This window comes from Ascaphus truei, chromosome 6 (genome assembly GCF_040206685.1).
Source record: "Ascaphus truei isolate aAscTru1 chromosome 6, aAscTru1.hap1, whole genome shotgun sequence".
In the NCBI taxonomy this organism is placed as follows: Eukaryota; Metazoa; Chordata; class Amphibia; order Anura; family Ascaphidae; genus Ascaphus; species Ascaphus truei.
The window spans coordinates 93582176-93606598 of record NC_134488.1 but is presented as its reverse complement, the minus strand read 5'-3'; the positions used below and the strand labels follow the sequence as shown (position 1 = coordinate 93606598).

General features: G+C 41.0%; 1 protein-coding gene across 5 annotated transcripts in view; it reads right to left on the bottom strand.

Annotated features, from left to right (window-relative positions):
- LOC142497397 (uncharacterized) overlaps window positions 1-24095 on the bottom strand; it is a 36252-nt gene extending 12157 nt beyond the window's left edge. For 2 of the 5 annotated variants that reach the window (XM_075605130.1, XM_075605133.1), the window contains exons 1-7: window positions 23753-23887; window positions 20910-21046; window positions 18955-19075; window positions 18024-18137; window positions 16546-16659; window positions 12300-12407; window positions 7518-7625 (exon numbers count right to left, since the gene is read on the bottom strand). In XM_075605130.1, coding sequence (XP_075461245.1) covers window positions 7518-7625; window positions 12300-12407; window positions 16546-16659; window positions 18024-18137; window positions 18955-19075; window positions 20910-20933 — 589 coding nt within the window. In that variant the 5' untranslated portion in view covers window positions 20934-21046; window positions 23753-23887. Of the gene's footprint in view, window positions 1-7517; window positions 7626-12299; window positions 12408-16545; window positions 16660-18023; window positions 18138-18954; window positions 19076-20909; window positions 21047-22276; window positions 22643-23752 lie in introns of all 5 variants that reach the window. The other 3 variants (XM_075605131.1, XM_075605134.1, XM_075605132.1) reach the window with 3 other exon arrangements.
- Between the last annotated feature and the right edge of the window lie 328 nt (window positions 24096-24423).

Sequence of the window (24423 nt, the reverse complement as noted above, 5' to 3'; positions counted from 1 at the left end):
AATAACTTCAGTTACTAAAGAAAAAAAGTTTAAGCTATAAAACAAACCAAACACAACCCAAGATAAAACATTTGGATGAACAGTATACATGATGAAATAATAAGTATGAAATGCCGGACATTAATCTAATTCCTGGGTAAACAGATAAGTCTTGAACTAATTTTTTTTTTTTTTTAAAGATTTCCAGAGAAGGGCTCTCTGTTTTAAAGAGTATGAAAGCTCAGACCACTAAGGAAATCAAGGAGAACTGTTAGCGGTCCTTTACCCGCTGATCAACGTGAGTGGGAGTATAGGGAACTAGGATCCTTTTCAGACAGCTGGGACCCCAATTTGAACGTCAATAGGTCAATCTTGAAATAGATTTGCCATTTTACAGGCAGTGCAGAAAACGGAGAACAGGTATCATGTGGCAAGAACGTGTCTGAATAGGCAATCTATGGCTGCAGCATTTTGCACCAGCTGAAGATGGAGCAGCTCTGTTTCCAGAGGTCCCGGGTAAAGTGCATTGAAGTAGTCCAGACATGAGGACACAGACATAAACCAGAGTAGATGATCCTTTTGGGAGAACCAAGTGGCTAATCCTTGCCATGTTCCTCAGGTGAAAGGAGGTTTTGACCATCGCTGACAAATGATATATCCTAAACGCTGCTGCCAGAATCACTCTACTCTCTCCTAAATCTGTCTCAACGTCTCCCCTGCTGAAATCACTCTCCTGGCTTCATATCAAATCCCGCATCTCGCACTCAATTCTCCTCCTCACTTTTAAAGCTTTACACTCTTCTACCCCTCCCTACATCTCAGCACTAATTTCTTGCTATACACCATCCCGACTCTTGTGTTCTGCTCAAGGATGCCTTCTCTCTACCCCCTTTGTATATAAAACCCTCTCCCGCCTTAAACCTTTCTAACCGACTGCCCCACACCTCTGGAATGCCCTTCCCCTCAATATCAGACTAGAAACCTCTCTATCCACCTTTAAGACCCACTTCCTTAAAGAAGCATTTGAGCAGCACCTGGCCTAAAAATATACACGATACATAAAGCGTGTCCCCCTGCAGACGCACTTACCAGAACGCCCTCCTACTGTCTCTGTATGTTCTTCCTACCAATTAGATTGTAAGCTCCTCAGAGCAGGGATTCCTCTTCCTAAAAGTTATTTTTATGTCTGAAGCACTAATTCCCATGATGTTATTTCTATTTGTTATTTATATGATTGTCACATGCATTACTACTGTAAAGCGCTATGTACATAAATGGCGCAATATAAATAAAGACATACATACATACAAAATAAAAAAATAAAATAGATATATGTTCCTCTAGGTGGGAAACAGAATGTATCCGGAGCTAAAGTGTGTAAATTTCTGCTCTGGAGATGCCCTGCTCCCCGAGATACTTGCCTCTAAAGGGACTGCCTATATTTTATACCTGTTTAAAGGGTCCCGAGTCACGCGGGCCAATAGAAAGCCGCAAGGGATGACGTCGCAGCTTCCTATTGGCTGGAAGGATTTTTAAACAAAAGAACAAATCCTGCTAAAATATACTGGTGACATGTTTACATTTAGAACCTAAGTCTGTGCAACAAATGAGTAATTTGGTTGTATCTTTTGATCAAAACATGATTCAAGCCTGCCAACCTCATCAAGGTAGACCATCTATGGCGACAGAAAAGGTGTGTGTAAGTTTTAATATTTCACACTAGGGTATTTGTGCATCCACAGTTCACCTTTTATTATAAGGGAACTCGGATACTGGCTTTGGCCAGCTTGTAATTGCACTAAATCACAAAAGCGTATGCTTCATTTATTAAATACCTTCAGGGCATTTTCACATATCTGACCAAGTTTAGTCCACAGCTCATTAAGAAATTACATATACAGTTCAACCCCGTTATAGCGCGATCCACGTGTTTTTTTTTTTTGCCAAACTTTACAAACACACGCAGAATTAGCTACTATGCTTTTAAAAGCATATACTGCTACTTTATTATTAACTCACTGGGAAGTACATAAGCCTCACAACTTTATTTTCATTAATGAGCCTGAAAGTGAATGTTGTCCTGAAGGGTTTTGTTCATTAAAGATGTAGCTGCAGTAATATTGTCTCATGAATTATCTGGTTTTAATTACACTGTTACACTTTCAATCCGTATATTTGAAAGTTTATACAGTAGATCACACACTTCAGTTCCCACGTTAGAAACAGCAATTGGGTATATAAATAAAAGTGAGCGCAAACAATGAAGATACCTTACTTAATGCAATAGTCACACATCTCATGGAGAATCCTTCAAAAATGCAATGCACATTTGAAATCATATCCCCAAAACATGCCTATTTGCACCATTTGTTTCCGTTATGTTGGAACAGAACAAGAAAAATCCAGGCGCTTACCTTGAGTTACAGATAAAAATGCTTACAGTGCAACAAAATAACCAATAAAGTAGGTCTCTTTCAGGTATTCAGAGACAACCCTTAATTCCCTTTTGCTTCAACCCCAGAATAGGGATAATCCAGAGCCCTTACAAGATAGTGTCTTGTCTGTGTTTCCGTTATGTTGTAATACTAATATTTAAGCAAATAGAAGATAAGTTTAGCATATTCAGCATATGCATTTTGCATTACCTATGCAAGATGGCTTGTCGATTTCTTCAACTATTTGTTGTATTAATATTGTGGGGGATGTAGTATCACATGATAAAGAAATAGGTCACTTGCACTGATTTCATGATTATATTTTATACGGACAGTAATATTTTGCAAATATGCCCAAGGACACAAGGGGGATCGTGGTGGGGCTGCTTGGGGATCGTGCTGGGGCTGCGGCACCTCACTCCTGCCTCCTCCCTCAAATCGGGCGTGGGGCGGCCATTTTTATTTTTTTTCATTAGCGCGACCCCGGTTATAACGCGGTCGGATCAGGTGTCCCCCAAGGACCGCGTTATAACGGATTCAGCTGTATTCAGTGTAGGTACCCGCTAAACAAAGTCTACCTTGACGAGGTTGGCAGGCTTGAATCATGTTTTGATCAAAAGATGTAACCAAATGACTCCTTTGTTATACAGACTTAGGTTCTAAATGTAAACGTCACAAGTATATTTTAGCCCAAATTGGTAGGAGCGCCAGATTTGTTCTTTTGTTTTCCATATATGTAGTAAGGCCAATCCTTTTACCAGCAGCACACTTCTAAAGGGAGGTGCAGGTGATATGTACAGTCTTCCACAAATGTTAGGATTTTTTAAACAGACATTTTACAGCCCAGCCAGGGTTGCTACCAGCAGCTCCTTAACAAGTTTGTATCTCTGGAAGTCCGGGGTCCCCGGAGTCTAAAATGAACACGAGGAACGCCGCTTTAAGCATCAAGCCACAATCAAGGACAATACTAAGATTCTGCACACGGTGAAAGCTGTTCATGAAAGATGGTGAAAGCTGGTTCATGAAGCTAGAGAACCAGACACTCATTAGATAGCACTATCAGAATCCCCGCCAGGAGAGGGTATACCTTATCAGCGAAGGAGAGCAAACTCATCACAATGTACTTTGTAAAAGGCTACACCACAAGATATACAGGCCTGCAAAGGCTCTCCACCATGTGAAAGATCTAAGCCGGGCTATTTTCTGCTGTGTACAATATCTTGTAACAAAACCGCTGTCATCTTACAAATGATTATGGACTGGTATTTTTGCAATATTGTACTGTTGAACAAACTGGACTAAAGCCTAACTATTTTAGGCTATTTAAAGTTGGTTTGACAAATTCATATCTCTTTTGGAAATTTAAATCTGCTCCTGGTAAACCAATATATATTTGTGCCCTTGTCCAAATACAATTATGTTTGTGATTATGTGAGGATGAAACTTGTCCTCAGCTGGCAGCTAGAGCCAGCCCATTTATTATATTACTGCTGCAGTAGCCTGATATAAATACAATCTACTGAATCAATTAGCATGTGGATACTATAAGCCAGGGGAGCGCAATCTTTTCCCCTGCCGGTGCTTCCCTTCTCTCCGCGCTCCCCCTCTTACCTTGGCTCCGGCGTCGCGTTGCCATGGCAATGTGACATGACCATGCAGCGCCATTTGACGCCGCGTTGCTATGGCGACGTGTCTCCAGGAGCAAGGTAAGTGCAGTGTACAGAGGCCTTCACCACTTAATATATGTGCCTTTGGAAGGCACGAGGTGTCTCTGTAAACCCTGCGCCCCCCTGCAGGCAGGCAGACAATCGCGCCCCCCAGTTTGCGCACCACTGCTATAAGCAACAACCTTAAAAAGTAAACACTACTACCCCCCCCTGCCCTAGTTATGGACGCAGATTATCTCAAATTATTTAAAGAGGTTCAAGATCTACTGCTCCCCACTTTTTCCTATTCGTATTGTGTTAATCTCTAATGCCTATAGATATATGTACCCAATTTACACATATATAATATTACAGATATGAATGTTCGAAATTCTTAAAAAAATTAGACTTGTGGTTACTATAAATCTGTCAAGTTTTATGCAAATTAGAGGTTGTGTGTCAAAAAGTGATGAATTGCAAACTCTGGGTTTAAAACCCAGAACGAGTTGGAGATTCTAAAATGTTTCCTGTTAAATAATGGCAGCAATATCAGTAGTAGTTATCTTACCTTTATAGCGGGGTTATTTTTCTATTTTCAACAATTGTAATAATTCTAAATATACCTAAATGCAGTGGCATAGGCAGACTTGTGCCTGTAAATTGCTACACTCAGAAGGGAGGGGATCTCACCAACTAACTATTAACCTCTTACCAGGACTTATGTGCCAGGCAGGGGGGAAAATAGTGAGGATGCTACACACACAAACACACACAACATACTGACACACTTAAGCACACTGACAGACTGAAACACACACAGCAAATTGACACAGGATTTGACCTTTTTTGCGCTTTTGTTTAGCATAGATCTGTAATTGACAATTTTGTTATCCCAGCCACGTGTGAAACCTTTATACTCCTTAGGCCGAGCTGATGAAGCCGTAACAACGGCGAAACATGTGGAATGTTTCAGCCCACACCAAAGAGGAAGAACAACTGAGGTCCACCCGTCATCAGATCCGGAAGTTCGCCGAACAACCGGAAGTGACACAACGGGAGTGCCTGGCGTGGACGCAAGAGTATTGCGGTGGAGCAGAGGATAGTGAGGAACTCAAAAGGATCGCGACCAGATGAGCACCCACTACCTATAATATCATACTGCCTACCTCGATCATATGAAGTGTAAGCCTGCATTTTTTAAATTCCCTTTTAATACTAAATACCATCTGCACTATATGGTCTCTTTTTTTCTCCTTGGAGGTTGGGTGCTGGTGGCTGCTGTATACACAGGGAACATCCACCCCTTAAGTTGGATGGCTGCCTGAATTTGACTGCTTTATTGTGAGTAGTAATTTTTGAGCTTTGTTTGCACAAATTTATTCACAACAGTATTACACTATGTAGTGTTTCTTTATTTCATAACTACTAGACGAGCTCCCCTGATTTGTTGGAGGCTATAGGAGTTAACCTAGTGCACCTGCCTGTGCGCCTGCAGACGAAGAGCCGCGTTGACACGTCAGCGTTGAGGAGACAATTTTTTTCCTTCTCAGGCGGCTGCCGCATGACGTGAGCTGGTTCAGTCAATGAGGGCGAACCAGCTTCATGACGCGTCCACAAGGACCCTGCTACCCCCCTCAGCACTATGAGCAGGGATCGCTTGTACTGCAGCCGCGTGGAACGGTAGGAGCAAGCACTCTCGCTAGCAAGTGGAGTGCATAATCTGTACCTTAAAAGGTCAGAGCTGTTATAGGTGTAGCTACACACAAAAGAAGGTAGCCCCCGCACAGCTGAGAAGTCAGAGTGAGGTGCTCACTAGGTAGGGTAGATTTGCATACACGAGAGAAAAGAAACCTAGTAGGTGAGCACTTAATCACAGCTAAAGTATTGTGGTAATATTAAAAATAATCTTTATTATCATCAATGAATATAAAATAAAGGGGTTTAAAATTAGATCAAACAGCATGGACTGTGACTGTGATCAAAATTACATTGCTGTACCAGCTATGTTGATTATACATATGGGAGATTATATGACAAATAATCAAAATCTCATGCTGTAAATTTACAGCCTAATGTGATAGAATAAGGGGCCAGTAATTGAACTGCTGTATAATAACTGCCTCAGCAGCCAGTAGTATCAATGATGTAACTTAGGTAAATGTAGCTCAGTAGCTATGAGCTACAATAGAGGAATGAGACTGCTACAATTGTATATTGAATGCAGATACACCTCAAAGTATAGGAAGATACAAAACCGGCAAAGTATGCAGTGTCCACATGATTTTGGGCACTGCAGAGCAGAGTGTCTCCCTCCGTGGGAGCACACAGCTGCTATACCGACAGCAGGGATAAGGATACAATCACTGCTGCGGAAAGGTAAGTATGCAGAGGCAGTAATTACATAAGAGGGTATAAGTCATATGTAAAAAATCAAGGAGGCAATTAGTGTCTACAGGAGAATGGTGTCCTTGTATATAGGTAGGTAATATCCCTGTATATGGCAGCAAACATCATAGCCCAAAGTAAGTGAGTGTCTGTGCCGTTAATTAACCAAATATTGCAGCCAAACACCCGACAATTTCCAGCTGATAATAGAAGCGGATCCACGGCTGATAAATGATCCCGTGAGAAGATCCATGTGTGCACTATACAGCAAGGATGTATACAGAGGGAATAGATGATATATGCATATATGGTATAAAAGGATCACCAGGTACAGTGTTAATCGGGTACATCCAGAACCAACAGGGTAAATTAACCTAATTGAGGCAGAACACTATCTTCTGTATGCACTGTCCTCTACATCAGCACTGATCATAATATATAAATGCTGATGTGCTATTATCATTGATGATAATAAAGATTATTTTTAATATTACCACAATACTTTAGCTGTGATTGAGTGCTCACCTACTAGGTTTCTTTTCTCTCGTGTATGCTGTTATAGGTGTGTTTCATGATTGGTGTCTTAAGAGTAGTAGCCACTATTATGGTGCACATTTTGTATTGCCCTACAGACATGAGATTGTTCTGCTACAAAACTAACACACAAACACACTGTATAACAAACTGACACAAACACATCAAACTGACACAGAGCAAACTGACACACAAATACACACAGCAGCACATAGTAACTCCTCCCCCTGATGTCAGAGAGCAGGGGTGGGCAGAGGTCTGCAGCTCTGCCTCAGTTCTGCCCCCAGCCACTGCTGCCTGCTTTCTCTCCCCCGCCTCTGCTGTCCCGGCTTCCTCCCCCCCACCATCCTGGCCCCGAGCAGGCCCCCAAGAGCGTGGGCTATAGCTACACCCCTGCTTAATGTAAAACTAGGTTTTCCATATGACAAGTTACCTTGGCATGTAGTGCAAAATTAACAGCTGCTTTCTACTTTTAGAATCCATAAGCTGAGTGGATGCTCAGTTTCATTGTTCAATGTTATATAATTCTGTAACTCACCAGCTCCATACTTGATGCCATGTTTTCCCTCCAAATTCAAATTCGCACTGTTGGATGAGTGCTCTTCTAGTTTAACCCTTAAAACAGCAGGATCACTACAAGGATAATCTAGGACAAACAACAAAAGGCATTATAAATATGCAGCGTGAATGCAAAATGTTCATGTATGGGAAGACTTGGAGATATATATATATTTAGATAGATATATATATTGTGACGACAAGGGTTACTGGCATCACAAAACTAAAATTAAGCCCAGCTAGCGACCCCTAAATCTATGTAACTTGGCCATCTTTGTAAGGCTTATTTTGGCCAAATGTATTTAACATCTGGGGAAGAACAGGGAATGTGTAAATGTATTTCCATGTCTGTAAGAATGTATTTCAAAGTCTGTATTTGTTATCTCTCAGTTTAGTGAATCAACATTCTTCTGTAAATGTGCTTTGGGTGTCAGCCCTGCCAGAAAGCAAATGAGATATTCCATTGTTACGGTCATTTCTATGGAGAAGGCAAGCCACTTAGTTGAAGCTTTCTATAGAATTGATAGGATTAGGGACAGCTAGGTGTCGGGACTCCTGGGGGGAGGTGAAAGGCTGCTGATCAGATCTAGGAGTAAGAGCATTGTATTGCACAGACTCTGATTTAATCAGGGATGGGCTCTTAGCATGCCCTCTGGCTGTTGTGGCACTAACTTAATCTGTGCTCGGATTGTCCAGTAGCCCCTCCCATGCAATGGATAGCCACAGAGAGCTATATAAAGGAGTGCTGCTGATCAGAGAATCAGTTATACCTTCAGAGAGCCTCTGAAAGCAAGAGAGGCTAACAGACAGACACTCTGGGAAGGAGTTTGGAGATGTACACTCAGAGGACTATCTGAGAGACAGAGAGACATTCTGTTAAGGAGTTTGATCTTTTACAGCGACCATCTGGAGAGATATCTCAGAGGGGCTGCTGTGTGATCAGCCCACTGATATCCTGGATGAGAAGTGGACAGGACAAGCCTTCTTGAAGCAGGCACCTGCACCTAGAGTCTACTCCCCAAGCCCCCAGTTGGTATTGTATTGTGTTTTGTACATCTTTGTTTGTCTGCTGGCGTGCCACAATAAACCCCATTTTATTCAATAACTTTGTCCTGTCTAGTACTAGTGATCCCGGTGGTTTTGGTGTTAAAGTACTGGTCTCCCGTGACATATCTATCTATCTAGATATATACACATACATGGAAGAGAGAGGACACCGAGGACAGCAGGCAGGGGTGCGCACGAGGAAAAGTTTGCGCACCACTGCACTAAAGTATAAAAGCTATTAATGTTCACTCATTTGAATAGCCGTTAATGAGCAATAAGACCAATTTCTTTTTTGAGAATATATACCTAAGCATGCTAAATATTTCTACACAGGTGGCATACCTAAACAATCCTCTTCCAAAAGAGATGATTCATCACAGACACTTCAGATGTAATGGCAATCACCATATTGTGGGGCAGAGAGACTGAATGGGGCAATGTCCACTCTATATTAACTTGTATTCTATTATATGTAGAAACGCAAGTGTCACCTGTTTTAGTGCGTCTGAAAAACCTTCCACTTTGCCTAATGCCTCATTTATAAATTGCCCAACCAGTTCATATTTTTCTCCTATGATCCTCAGAAAATTGTTGCAGTTTCCGTTTACTATTAACATATTTATTGCATGATTTAGAAAAAAAGTTAATAATGGCATCAGTTTACAGCAATCCAGTGAAATAGAAACAGATTAACTATCACTCAATGTGCATCTCATGACACTTTATACGCACACTACAAGACCAGCACACAAACCACTGCATCTAAATATTCTTGAGCTTACTTTACTTCCATTTACACCATAAGGAAAATATTCGTAATTGCTCTTCATTATAAATGTTAAATATTTTCAATTAAAATTAAACAGTGCTTGGATCCCCTGCGGTCTTTTACACTACGTGTAGTATTTTTTAGAAATACTACCAGTGCCATGTGCCAGGGAGGCAGTTGGAGCTCAGGGTAGTTGATGCATGGCTAAGAAAGGAGTATAGAAACTAGTGGGTTGAGTTTTTAGAGCTCTGGAAGTCTCTCTTTGAGTGGCGCTATCTTTAATGCTAGGGGTGGATTGCACTTCAACAAAAAGTACTATTTGTGCTAGGGGAAAGGATGATTACACAGTTGGAGATTTTAAACTAGGGAAGGAGGGGCGAGCAAGAACTAATGAGCTAGGCAGGGACTGGGAATTAGCTATGGGGTATGGCGTTTGAGTGGGTGGAAGGGATAGCTTAGCAAGTATGGAAGCATCTACTGTATATTAAATACCGAAAATACTAGAAAACAAGTCAATGGGAGGAGAAAGGCAGGAGCACATAAGCCAACAGATAATAGAACATCTAAAACAATTGGGGATCTTGAAATAACAACCAGAAAGAAAGAAATATTATATGATGGGCATTACTGAAACATGGTGGGATGAAACTCATGACTGGGCAGTTCGTTTAGAGTTAATTCCTTTTGCAGAGGCATTAGACAAACTGGAGAGTTGGTGGAGTATTAGGTTTATATGTAAATCAGAATTAAAACACATTTGTATTATTATAGGGAAGATGTTTATAAAGGGAGTGATGAAAATGTAGACTGGATTGAAATTTATAGTAGAGGTCAAAGTACACAAAAAGGTTGGTGCGGATCTACAATAAACCACCAGGACAGAGGAAGCCGAATTACATTTGCAAATTGAAAAACTACATTTACACATTGGTGCAAAAATAGGTATTTTAATACATAAACCGGAGTAACGAGATTAGCATTACACCTAAAGCAAACAGGTTTTTGGGTGTGAAAAAAGAATTACAGAACTTAAATTATTGAGGAACAAACTAAAAAAAAGGGACATTACTGAAAATATTACTTCTACATTGTTTGATTTTACTAACATATACTCAGCTGATGGAACATATGTCATACAGTGACCATAACATGGCCTCCTTTTAAATAATGTATCAAAACCAGTTTTATATGGGATCAAAGACTCAATTTTTAGAAAGGCATATTTTATTAAACTAAGATTTTACAAGGAATAAATATGTATGAAATTCTTGCAAGAAAAAAAGTACAGAATATAAATATGCAGTCTTTAAAACATTGTTGGAGGAATACACATCAGTGTATACTCAAGTAATAAATATAAAACATAAATCCAAATCAATGTGGCTAGGGGTAGAAAGTGAAAGGAAGAGGCAGACATTTACATTGTTTGGTCCAGGGGTCGGCAACCTGTGGCTCCCGAGCTGCATGCGGCTCTCCTCCGTTCTGGGTTTCCGCTCCCCAGCTGCTGTCTCTCTCCCTGACTGTGCCCGCATTGACTTCGGGGGCCAGCGCTGGTTGGGTCTCTTGTTGCCGCCCGGCATCGCCCCAGCTGCTGGGATGCCTCCTACACTGTGCCACGCTGGGTCTCCAGGCGCGTACCGGAAGTGCGCACCGACGTCACAGAGAAGCCCGGCGTGGAACAGTGTAGGAGGCATGCCAGCAGCTGGTGAGATGCCTGGTGGCAACAAGATGTCCCCTCCAATTCTGGTTTGGTTTAATTTCTGTTTTTTGGTCCTGAACCAGTTTCTCACCCATACAGGAGGTGGCGACTGAGAATCTGTTACTTCATATAGAAATGTTTTGGATTTTTCATATGGACACATTAACACCCAAAGGGCTTGACACAGACTCAGGGTGGTTGTTTCTTGGAGGATAGATAGAGATGCTACCTCTTTATCCCTGTTCTTTATGACCGTTCCAATTCTGTGATTTATGGATTAGTACAGTATCCTTATTGGCCACTTTCTCCATTTTCTTTAACCCTTTTCCAACCAGGGCCGCCGACAGGCCGGGGTGGCCGGGGCCTGGCGGTAGCAACCTGAGGCCAGGCCAGCTGCCAGGCCCCCGGTTGCCACCGCCAGGATCCAGCTCTCCTCAGTGCTACCTCTTCTTCCCACACCGTCCTCTCTCCACCGCTGGTGCGTGCAGGAAGCTGGTTACGTCCAGAAGTCAGACTCAGCTTCTGGAGCGCACCGGCGGGAGAGAGGCCCGGCGTAACAAGAGGCAGCAGCTGAGCGCCAGGAGCCGGGGCTCGGAATCAGCAACCAGAAGTCTGTTTGGGGGGGTCAATGTATTGGAGGTGGTAATTGTATTTGGGGGGGTGGTGGTGTCTGTATCTGGCGTGTGTAGTGTGTCTATCTGGGGGGGTGTAGTGTGTGTGTCTGGGGGGGTGTAGTGTGTGTGTCTGGGGGGGGTATTGTGTGGGCAATGTGGGCGAGGAAATTGTATGGGTATTGAGGGGAATTGTGTGGGGCTAGGGGACGAGAGAGTAATGAGTATGAGGAAAGGGGGGGATTGAGTGATCGTGGAAGGGGGGGGAGGAGAGAAGTGAGGGGGTGTAAGAGGGGGAGAGAAATACAGGTGGGGAGGGGGGGGGGGGAAAGCAAAGCACAAGTCCTAGAAATCTTTTGATGTACCATCCCTTGTATTGATGCTATCTATTTTGATCATATCTTGAGTTTTGGGGTTTTCTGCTACTATTTATTGTTTTCTGTAGGTTTTTGCAAATGTCAATATTCCAGGTGACTAAATTCACTTGCATTGCACATGAAATGTAACCTAGATGTTTAAGCGCCACTGACATCAATTCACATAACGACAGATGTAGGGGATAGGGAAAGCCTACCATTATAATGTTTGAGAAACAAGGCATTATAATAAATTAAGCAGAGGGCAATGTCTACTTACATTTTGTTGAATTTTCCAAGCTCTCAATTTCAGGAGGAACAGAATAATCTCCAAGATGAGCCTCCTGCTTAATAGCAGTATATTCCCCAAACTTGTCAATAAACTTGCCTGTTAATAATAAAATAAACACACTGCCCTATTAGAGCGCTGTAAAAAATATTCAGAGCCTATAACCCCTTTGAGTGTCTGAGGTGACGCAGCACTAGAGTGCCACAGCCTCTCTGGCACTTCACGATCGTGGCATTACTGATGATGAAATGCAAGAGTTCTCATCTTCCGTCCCTCAGCTGGCCAGATTGCGTTCAGCGCTCCCCAGGGGCGCAGAATGTGATCTCCTCTAATAAAACAAGCAAATGGCATAGGACACAGCGACCACGTCATGGGGATCCTGAGGTTCCAGAATGCATGATGTAGTAGCTACGTTATGGGGTACCCCAAGGGTTAAAGGTGCAATTTCCCCACTCCCAATAGGACCTATTTTTAAAGGGAGCTCCATCCCTTTACAGCAGATTATGAACCTTATTTTTTTCTAGTACTTTTTTATTTGAAGGTTTTATTTTAGAAGGCCCAAAGTCTGCAGCAGTGTTCACAATGATTACTGCCGTGTATTCTCATTTTCTCCAACCCGCTAGGAAGCACAGAGCTATTTTTCCATGCAGATGACAAAGGATCATATCTTTAGAAAACAGAATGGAGAAACGCAGGGGATAGTATAGTGAAGCACAGTTATTTATTCAGAGGAAGTAGAAAAGTGAAGTATTCCACTCACATGCTGTAATATAAAAGAGCCTATCAACTCCGCTGCTGTAAAAGGTATCAGAGCTTTCTGCTCCTGGGGCACGTCTACCGCGTCTCTGCTGCATGTTTGCTCCGCGCACTGACATCACATTCTGTGATGTCAACGTCACAATCAAGGAGAACATACTTGGTTGTGATGTCAGAGGGCGGAGCGACTGCCCATCCAGGCACAGCAGAGATATGTGATGGACACTAGTGCCATGTAGGGTGAAAAAACACAAATCTTTTACCCCAACTGATTTAATTGGCTAGGTTTATATTGCAGAAACGAGTGCAATAGTTACTTTTCCTACTACCGCTGAAAAAATAACTGTACTTCGCTATGGTATCCATTGTGCTTTTCCATTCTGTTTTCTAAAGATATCTCCATCATGCTGGACGTTTCTGGAGAGTGAGCTGTGGGGGATTCTGAAAATATCATTATTGGTGTGGATTGTCTCATCAGTGGACTTTATTTTGAGCACTGTTTTTTCATAGATCTTTCACAACCTTAAGGTTTTTATATACTATACAGTGGCGAGAAAAAGTTTGTGAACCCCCTAGAATTTTCACATATTTTAATCTAAGTCCTAATAATAGATAAAGATAACCTGATCAAATAAATTATACAAAAACCATGATACAGCAGGGCCCCGGGTATACGGCGGGTTCCGTATAGTGAAAATCGGCGGAAAGTGGAATGCGGTGATTTTCAGTGCTGCGCATGCGCAAACCGGCATTTTCGCCGTCCTGCGCATGTGCGACCTGTGGTCTGCGCGTGCGACCTGTGGTCTGCGCGCGCAACCGGCAGTGTGCGCGCAACCGGCGGTCTGCGCATGCGCGCCGGGCGCACCCGCCCATTCTGCGCATGCGCGATTTTTAATTTAACATGGTGGCCCCCTTCTCGGTGCCGCCGTATCAGCGGATCGCCGAGAAGCGGGGCCCTGCTGTAGTTGAATACTTTGTGGATAAATACATTTTAAACATTCAATATCCATGTGTGAAAAAGTATGTGAACCTTTACATTCAGTACCTGGTGGCACCCCCTGGAGCAGTAAAGACTTCAACTAAGCGTTTCCTGAAACTGCTGATCAGTCTCTCACATCGATTTGAGGAGTTTTGGCCCATTACTTTTTACAGAACAGTTTGAACGCCGTGACATTTGAGGGCTTCCTTGCATGGACAGCTCGCTTCAGGTCCTGCTACAACATTTCAATGTAGTTTAGGTCCGGATTTTGTCTAGGCCAGGGTTGTGCAAACAGGGGGCGCAAGATTTTTCAGGGGGGTGTGGCGGTTACAGAGGTCCCACACTCTCCGCCATGGCAATTAAATGCCGGGGGATCGCATGAAACTTCCCACACCTTGTCTTCGGCGACGCATCATGACCCCACGCCGTCTAAAACACAGAATGTCTTCTTCTGCAGCCATTCTTCTGTAGATTTGCTTGTATGTTTAGGATCCTTGCCTTGCTGCATAACACACTTTCGGTTCAGTTTCATCTCACGGACAGATGGCCGGACATTCTCCTCTAGAATCTTCCGATACAATGCAGAATTCATAGTTGTGTCAATGATGGCAAGCCATCCAGGTCCTAAGGCAGCAAAGCAGCCCCAAACCATCACAATCCCACCACCATGCTTGACGGTTAGGATGAGGTTCTTCTGTTCGAATGCAGTATTTGGTTTTTGCCAAACAACGTTTATCACCAAGGCCAAAAAGTTCTACCTTTGACTCATCTATACAGAGAACATTGTTCCAGAAGTCTTGTGGATCATCTATGTGCTGTTTGGCAAATTTCAGATGGGCAGCAATGTTCTTTTTAGAAAGCAGATGTTTCCTCCTGGCTATCTTCAATGAACTCCAGTCTTATTAAATCTTTTTCTGATAGTTGAGTCATGAACACGTACATTAGCCAAGGCGAAAGTGGCCTGCAGATCCTTGGATGTTACTCTAGAGATTTCTTTTGATCGTGGCATGACATATTTCCACACACCTGTATGGTGAAGACCAAACTCACGAAGTTTCTGATCTTTATATAGTGTGGGGCTTCCCAAACTCACCTCTGAAGTTCTACCTAATTATTTAAAACACCCGATTCTAATTATCCCCTTTAATTTAGTTGATACAACCAGGGTTTCACTTACTTTTACACATAGCCCCGACTATTAATTACTCATTGTTTGTCTAATTCATACATCATTTGGTTGGAAAAGATATGGAATGGGTTAATATAAACCCTATAGAATATTTACGAAAAGACTGGTTTTGATTAAAGAAGGTTATCATGGAAAAACTATGGAATTTCCATAATTATCATTGAAATTCAGTCTCTCGCCACTGTGTATTTGTCATAGATACATATTTAACACATTCAGACCTTAAAAGTTTACCTATATGGAATATTACAATATTTGTTTCCATATTTGGTTGAAACAGAAAATTAACAGGTACTGTAAAATGTAAATCTCTGAATTCTCACTAATTATAATGACTTTTTATGTAAAACTACCATTAGTTTATTTTAATGTTAGTTTCACATTTAAGGTCATGTCCACTTGTCTCTTTTTTGGTGCCAAAAAAACATTGAACATCACTAACATTATAGTCCAGGAACACCAACCACAACACATTTTGGGTAGAACCAGCTAATGTTTAATGTAAAGCAATTGCATTTAGGTGTTTGTGCCATAGATATTCCTAAATTGGATTCATATATCGCCAAGTGAGAAGGTAATAATATTGAATTTATACTGGAACCTTTAAACTTCAATGAATTTGACAACCATAACCCAATGCAGCCACGTAAGTGGCACAATTACATTAGTACAGTTATTGTACTCACAATGGAATGCATGTAAAATAAAGTGAATTGTCCAAGATCAAACACAATGTCAGTGACCAAGACTTGAACCAGGTGTTAATTACTCAAAGTTCACATCTCAACCATACAAACCAAAGTGTTATTGCTGCTATTGGGGGATAAATGAGTGGCAATTTGTTTAAATTAAGGACATCACTTAGTATTACATTGACACACAATAGGATGAGAGAACCTAAATTATAGAAAATGTCACAATAGATATTTGTCATCCAAATATAAATGAGTCAAGGTAATAAATAGCTTTAATCATTACACATCAAAATCAACAGGAAATAACTTTTTTTTTTTAATACAAATGTGCTTTTTCCTACTAATAGTTTTACAACTGTTTAGCAGATTTGCTTCAATACAAAGAAAGACCTGTGCTAAATAAGAGTTCCAACAAATTAAATACAGATTAGCAATCATTTTCGGGCTGAAGCAACTTTTCACCTTGAAGGATTTGCATTGATAGGCAAGCAAAGGAGTATTAAAAACGAACAATACTTGGATCATTGCCACTGGAAAGGTTCAGCAGGACTATATTAAACCATTAGTTAAAGTAATGAAAATGTGCTATTTATCAGTTACAATGATTAGGTTGCTTACTTGTGCTAGGAAATGATATATTTTTTCCTCCATCCTGTTTGTAAGAATCTGCAACATGCTGCTTTTCACCAAGCTGGACAGTTAATAAAATATCAGGGTTCACCAAACCACAGTCTGGGTACAATAACAAAAATAATAATAAAAAAAAAGGTTTCACCAATATTTATCTGAATGGAAAACTATTTAAGAAAATACAATTCATTTCTGAAAATGTTAATCACGTCATAAGTGTTGTAAAATGTATACATTAATGCATTCTGTTAAAGCTCTGTAGAACCTATCATATTTGTCAAGTATTTAATCTGACCTACATTTTGTAATAAACAGTAACTCAACATAATTTTGTTGCCGCTAGTAAATATGTTTTGGCACACACTTCATCAAATTTGTATAACTTTCTTTTAAAAATCGGATTCCTGCATATTAAAAACAACCCCCAAATGACATGCTTATTAGACACTAAGGACAATAGCACGCATACCCTCGGTTACATAGATTTAAATCATCATCCAACACTGTCAGAACGAAAGGCAGTATTTTCATGCAAAATTGTGTAACATGTATTACAGGACTTGGTAGACCATGGGTGACCAACTCCAATCTTCAAGGGCCACCAACAGGTCAGGTTTTAAGGATATCCCTGCTTCAGCACAGGTGGCTTAATCATTGACAGCCACCTGTGCTAAAGCAGGGATATCCTTTAAAACCTGACCAGTTGGTGGCCCTTGAGGACTGGAGTTTGCCACTCCTGTTGTAAACTATACTGACTGAGTTAGATGCAATATTTCCCAACAAAAAAAAGACCACATTACTTCTACTGCAATAAATGGCACTAGCAGCTCATTCTCTGGCCTCAACATTTTATGACCAGTTTATAAAAGTAACAAAACTGTTCTCATTTTACCATCATGCTTGAGTACTGAAACAAATAAAGATGTAGGGATTTTAGGGGTATTATAAACTTGTTTAAATCGGTAGACAGAATTGTGTGGTGGCAGAGATCAAAGTTTAATCCTATAAATCAATTCACCTTCATGTTTAAACAGTAGAGATCTCTATAGGGATGAAGTTGCATTGGCTCATAATTGTCTGCGTTGTTCATCCCAAGTGCAAAAAGACTAAAACCGGAGTAGAAAATACCTAATATGTACAGTAGGATGTTTACTCAACATTTGAGTTGTATGTCCAAAAATGCAATCATGACAAGAGGGTGACATTTGGGGGATGGGGCTGTCAGTCCAAGGGATTCAGCCGTGTGTGTAAAATGTAAGGGGGATAGAGCTTTCTCCATGAAATACTCATGTTGGAATTCAATTGCATTCAGAAATAGTGATTGAGAACAAAACTGATCTAGTCCGGGTTTAATTGAGGATAGTTCATAATTTTATTATTCCTTATATACTTAACCCAGAGTAACTGTCTATAGTAATATGAATAAATCACATAGTAAGAAAGTTATGTATGTTCCTTTCACTCACCTGAATTAGCTATGTTTATGCTTTTATTTTTTTCAAAGCCATGACGACTCCTCAGACATGGCTCATCTTCCGGTTGTATCCGTAAAAAATTGTTTGGATTAAGAATTATAAAGCCTAAAAAATAGGAAAACAATAGTACCCGAATAAATAAAGCCATGTTAAATGTAGTCACATTTTGTAAAGAATTATTGCACAAATGTGTGACTATGTTTGATTTATGTTGAGGTATAGATATTTATAAAATATACAGAATTATATATCTACCTATGCTGCATGAAGTTGTGATATAGATCTTTTACTAATGAGAACGTTTTAGGTTGGGCTTTCTAAATCATGAGATTGGAATCAAGAGTGAGAAAAGGGTGTTCTGCCTTGGGACACAATGGCAGAGGTCCAGCTCAACATGATGGAAAAAGGGGCTGTGTAGGGCTGAATGAGCACAGGATTAAAGAGCAGCACACAGAAATCAGAGCATATTGGCTCAATGTTAATTGCAGCATTTTCACAGCAGAGGACATAAGCCCATATTTACTAAGTGGTGCTTATCCGTAAGACACCTCCCGGCACCAGAAGAGCTGCAAGGGGTATTTTTGTGCCATAACAGTAATGTTTTGGAGCATCAGTCCCCTTTATCAGCAAGTACATGGTGCTGGTAACCTGTAGCTGATATGCACGTTACTATTTTAATATGTATTATTTATACTAAATAAATAGCAATTATCAAAAAAGGAAAAACTGTTTGTAAGATGAGAGAGATTGATATATCCCGTTTTGTGGAAAAGTAAATAAACGGTGGGGGGAGGGGCCCATATTTACTAAGCAGTGCTACTCCATAAGATACCTTCTTGTGGCAGAAGGTGCGGTATGGAATAGCACCACAGTACATATGGGCCTTTGAGTGATTTTGCCAAAGGCTTAAGTTTTACTATACCCAGTGATATCAGGATTCCATGAATTTCTTTTATCACACCAGTGTAGAGGTCTCTTTGCCATACTTCTAAAAGCTGCCATTCCTTCTCAGAAAAATAAACTGCAACATCTCTGAATATTATCTAAAACAGATATAAGAAAAAAATTACAAATTGTGTGTCTGCACCACCCAGATGTTAAAGCTACTTTGGCATTTATTTTTTTATGTCCCATTATGACAACCTCTCATTTATCAATGTCAAAATACGCAATATTAAAAGGCTTGCCCAGTACAGAAAACCACCATTATCTCATGACTGCTTCTTAACTCTGTTTTATGATGCATCAGAGGAAGAGATGAAGCATGCAATAAAACAGAAGCAACACAAGGGAATAATTTCCCTTTATTGTATTTCCAACTAAATTATCTTGCATCATAAGTCATCCTCTGTATCTTTATATATAAAGTGACAATTTTCTTGAATATATATGATGTCTGCGGTGCATTTTCTATATATTTTTACATTCATTTTGTTCAAATTCTTAACAGAAAAGAATAAGTTGAGAATTAAATATTTTTCCTATCAAAAATTCACCTAGTATTTTAAACGGTATTGTATGCAGTAGCACAGGTTTTTCGAGCTTACTATCCATAGCCGAATTTACGTAGCTACCCGAGGACTTCTTGCACTGGTCGTTGAAGGACCATTATTGTTCATTCCTATTCTCACAAAGATACAATAACAATTACTGTATGTGCATGTCTTGTGCATGTCCACAAACCAGCTTTATTTCCCCTCATCATTCAGTGATTAAGCGGCAGATAAGGATTCTGGGTCTTGATATACAAATGAGCACCCAGTGGGCATGCCCCTTTTAGTTCTTATCCTCTTTTATTCTGTGAATTCCCTAGTTTTTGGCAGCTGCATTGAATATCTTATACAGCGAAGACTGGGGCAATAAAAGATACAAAATCAGTGGACCCACACAAGGACAGCAGTTTTGGCCCAGATTCCTGTCTGCAGCGTTAGCTGACATATGTGAGTGACTTGTGGAATATATGCAGATATGCTCATATGTATTCTCTATACTGTAGTGATGGGTTGCTTAGTCAGTTTCTGAAACCAGTATAATCTAATTCTGTCTCATTCCTATTATCAACGGTGTTAAAGCTGACAAATCAAAATGGTAATTATTTATATTTGTATGGTTTGGTTTCTAACTGCTTTCTTTCTTATGGCAATATGAAAAAAAATGCTACTAGACACCAATGGGTTAAAGGGTTAAACTAAATGACCCCTTTTCAAGAGAATATATAAGTACTTTACTGTGTATTTTTTTCATATTGGATGTAGCATTGGGCTTCTCTGTCGCTTGTTGTATACATTTGCCACTCTCAATAGCTCTCCTTTTTGACACATATACATATTTATTTTGTGGGGGCTCAGGGGTTCCTAAAAAGATCTTGCTGGGGTTCTGTGTGTTAACTTATTTTCAGCTGTTGGAGGTTAGTGGCCCCTCCTGCCCAGGTTTTAAGCTCAACCCTCCCCACTTCAAGTCAGCAGGTCTTTTTCATTCTACTGGATATGCATCCAATGTTGGTCTTTCTCCCTCCTAATAGAGGTAAATGAGAATTTTAATCCTAATAGAGATATGTTAGTATTTTATCTGGTAGTGTTAGGACCTGCGAACTGGGAATGCCTTGTCGTGGCTCGCAGGCTTACAATGCTTTGGCCAAAGGGTTAAACTAGATGACCCTTTTTCCAGAGAATATAGAAGTACTTTACTGTGTATTTTTGTCATATTGGATGTAGCATTGGGCTTCTCTGTCGCTTGTTGTAGACACCAATGAACGCATCTTAGCAGGAGGAGATTCTCAGTTCCACAAAGGCATTCCCATTCTGTACATTTTTTTTTTAAATGCAGATATTGGGAAGAACAAAGAAGTTAAAGGATTACAAAACCTCTACATCATACCGTAGGAGAAACATGGTCAGACATGTTTACACCTGCTCCTCCTTCAAATCTACTAAAAGTCCAGAGGGAAACTGCAGCCGGTCTGATGGGAATAATAAAACCCCACAACAGACACAATACTCGCTCTCAGTTAAAGCCTGCAGATAGAAAGAAAAGGGATTTAAGGTTCTTCACGGATACGCAAATAAAATTACAGAATAAAAATGTAAGCAGTTTTGCCACGGTGAGTCTTCAAAAGGCACATGCGTGTGATCAAGTGTTGTATGCTAGCAAATGTGAATTTTAAAAGTATGGAATTAGATTTACTTACATTCATTCATTGTATGAAGCGAGAGACAGATATTCATTTCTTTTTGTACACACAAACATGTTGCAATTGAGTATGTCTTTATATTAAAGTGCTATTCACACATCTGATTATATGAGACGAGCCTTTAATGTAAAAACATATTTCATTAACCCATTAAGAGTGCTAGAGGTAATTGTGGTTTACCTCAAACACTAAAAAGCCTTGATCCCTCTAATTATTTCAGAACTCTGAATTTCACTTTTGAACTTAAACTACAAATAAAAACTTTTAGGTGACTTTTCTCCATGCTTACAACAGTAAGGAAAGCATAAGTTTGAGGGTTTCATTTGTTTAGCTACCAGGGGGCTTGCACATCACGCTGTGTTGTATTCCTAGGACATAGAATTGGGTTTGCCCAGATCATTTAGAAAGTAATATGTATGAAATGCCATTAACATTTTTGTTAAGGTTAATATTTTTCTTCACCCACTGATTAAAAATTCTAAAGTGTGCTATTTCTTATACTGTAATATAGACAAGTAAATCGAATAAATATTGCATAGAAAAGTGCAAAACAATACTTTAGATTAAGAATGTATAATTTATTACGTCTCTAAATATTACAGAGGTTACCATTTTGTGCCAAAAAGTGGCACAATGCATAACGTGTGAAGTGAATCCCTAATGCAGCACTGCTAATTCTAATAGATTTGCAAAAATGATTTAGACATAAGTATTATTCAAGGAAAATTTGACAGTTATTGCAAATTATATGTAATTAAAGGACGTAGGGTGTTATTCAGTAGCCTGAGAGTCCAGATCGGATAACTACTGCACGGGAACTCTAATTTAAATCAATAAGAGATTCCGTGCAATAGTTGCACGATCGGCACCATCAGTTTAACGAATAACACCCGTAACCTCTTTACAACAAAAAGGGTTCAACACCTATTATGCTAGCATCCAAGGGGTTAATCTGAATATACAGGAACATTGTAATAGACACTAACAGATACAGTTAGAGAATGGAAAACAGTTACAGATGCTTAACATACTGACAGACATATACACAATGTACCCTCAACTGTGTTTTCTGTAATGTTCCTGAAGCCACGTCCATACTGCGAGCGACCGCACAACAGGCAGCACCTCAATGAGGCGAGCCATAGAGCGTGTGCGATGAAGTGCAACGGCTTTTTCAGGACACAAGAGAATGTATTTTTGTCGCGCGACGGCCGGGTCACGAGGGGTTCGGCCAATGAATGCGAACCAGCCTCGTGACGTGACAGCCACGCCTCCCCTTCGCTGTGGATCTCAGTACACAGATCGCTCGGCTGACGGGCGCGCGTGACGCCATGCGCTCCATCGCACCCCCCACTATATCCTTATAGGCCTTATGTGCTTCACTCCATACTTGACCTTTCACCAATCTCCATTTCAGTAGCTGTATCAATAGAATGACAGGATTTAAGGGGGTGGGAGGTGTAAAGATGCTACATCTCCAGTTGGCTCAACTGGAACATTTTTAGCATCAGATCTACTCCACCAAGAGGAAATGTGTTTTATTTTAAATATAAAAGTTTATTGAAATACGATTTCCGATTGTGGGTAGAGAAAAGAAAACAGGAGGAAGATGGGGTAGGATCACAAAAATAGACAATTACATGCATGGAGTGGCCTGTATAAGAACATCAAGCGACTGGAGACAAAGTATAGGTCAGAGATTTGCATGTAAGGATACATGAAAAGAAAATACCCAGAGACTTTTGTGAGTTCATTTTATCTTTCTTATTTTTAATGTACACAAAGATGCAGGAGGGAAGTAGTGAAAGGTGAAAAAAGATGGGACAGCAGGAAAAAGAAAAACACAGTAACACCAGGTGTAGAAAAGGAAAGACACCCAGTCACACAGGAGGGGATACAGAAAGGAATCGAGTCACACAAGATGGGGGAGCAGCACATAACGACACCCTGTCACAGGAGGGGAAAGACAGACAGACACACATACACACATAGAGGTGGGGGAGCGGCATATAACGAAAGTCTGTCACACAGGAGAGGAAAGGAAAAACAGACATTATCACAAGGTGGAGAGGGAGAAAGACACGGAAAGATACCCAGTCACAAGCAGGTATAACAGAAAAGCATCGCTAGAACACAGAAAGATACGGTCGCATCGGGATTGAGGATCAGTGTGACACCTAGGCACCCAAGTGGGGGACACACACAACCACACTCACAAAGGAGGGACACAAAGACAATAATAACACAGCTCTCTGCAGCTGGGGCCTTCTCTCTGCAGCAAGCAGTGCTTGGGCAGGACTGGGCGTAGGGGCGGGGCCTCCGGCAGCCGCCTCACTGAGACAAGGAGAGCTAAGCTCCCGCTCGGGGAGAAGGGTAGGTCCAGACATGGGAAAGCGGAGAGGAGACTCGCGGGGAGAAGGGGCACGGAGAGCGGCGCGCGGGGGGGAGGGGGTGAGCGTATAAAAGGAGTTCAGCCTGGGAAGCTGGAGAAGTGTGTGCAGGGATGTGAGCAGCACCCATATATACTCACTGCTGTCACTGCAGGGCGAAGGAGGCACCGCTCACATGCACTGAAGCTGGGGGGCGACACAGGATTCCCAACTGCATCCTTCTCTAACTCCGGGACATTATTCTGAAAAGTAAATCCTTCCGCCCATTGAATATATTGGAAGGTATGTAATACGGTCTACGCTGGGCGTGGGATGTATTACTGCACGTTCTCGACGCCAAATGTCCTAAACCGTCATCTCCATGAAGTAGTCCGCTTCACCTTGCCATTGCATGGCACACTGCTGTACTGTAGCGCCTACAACAGGTTCTGCATTATCCAATTTATTTCAGAAGTGTGCATAATCTCCAGTGCCCAAGTGACAATTATCCAGGCACCTACATAAACAGTAAATCGCTATACGGCTCATTATTAAAGTATACTGTTTTCTCTATTTGCTTTTAAATCGGTGAGATGTCTCCAGTATTTTATATACAAAAAAAATTAAAAATAAATATATACATACATGCATCTGCAGTTGGTGAATACCGGGGCATGTTATAATTTACACTAAGGCTGCGCTTATAGTGCCGGCGACAGCGACGTCGCGCCAAAACATGCATTGCCGCCGTCGCGTGCGCTTATAGTAAGTGCGACGCAACGGAGCGACGGCTTGGTCGCGATCGCTGGAAGTCATCTCAATTTGATTTTTC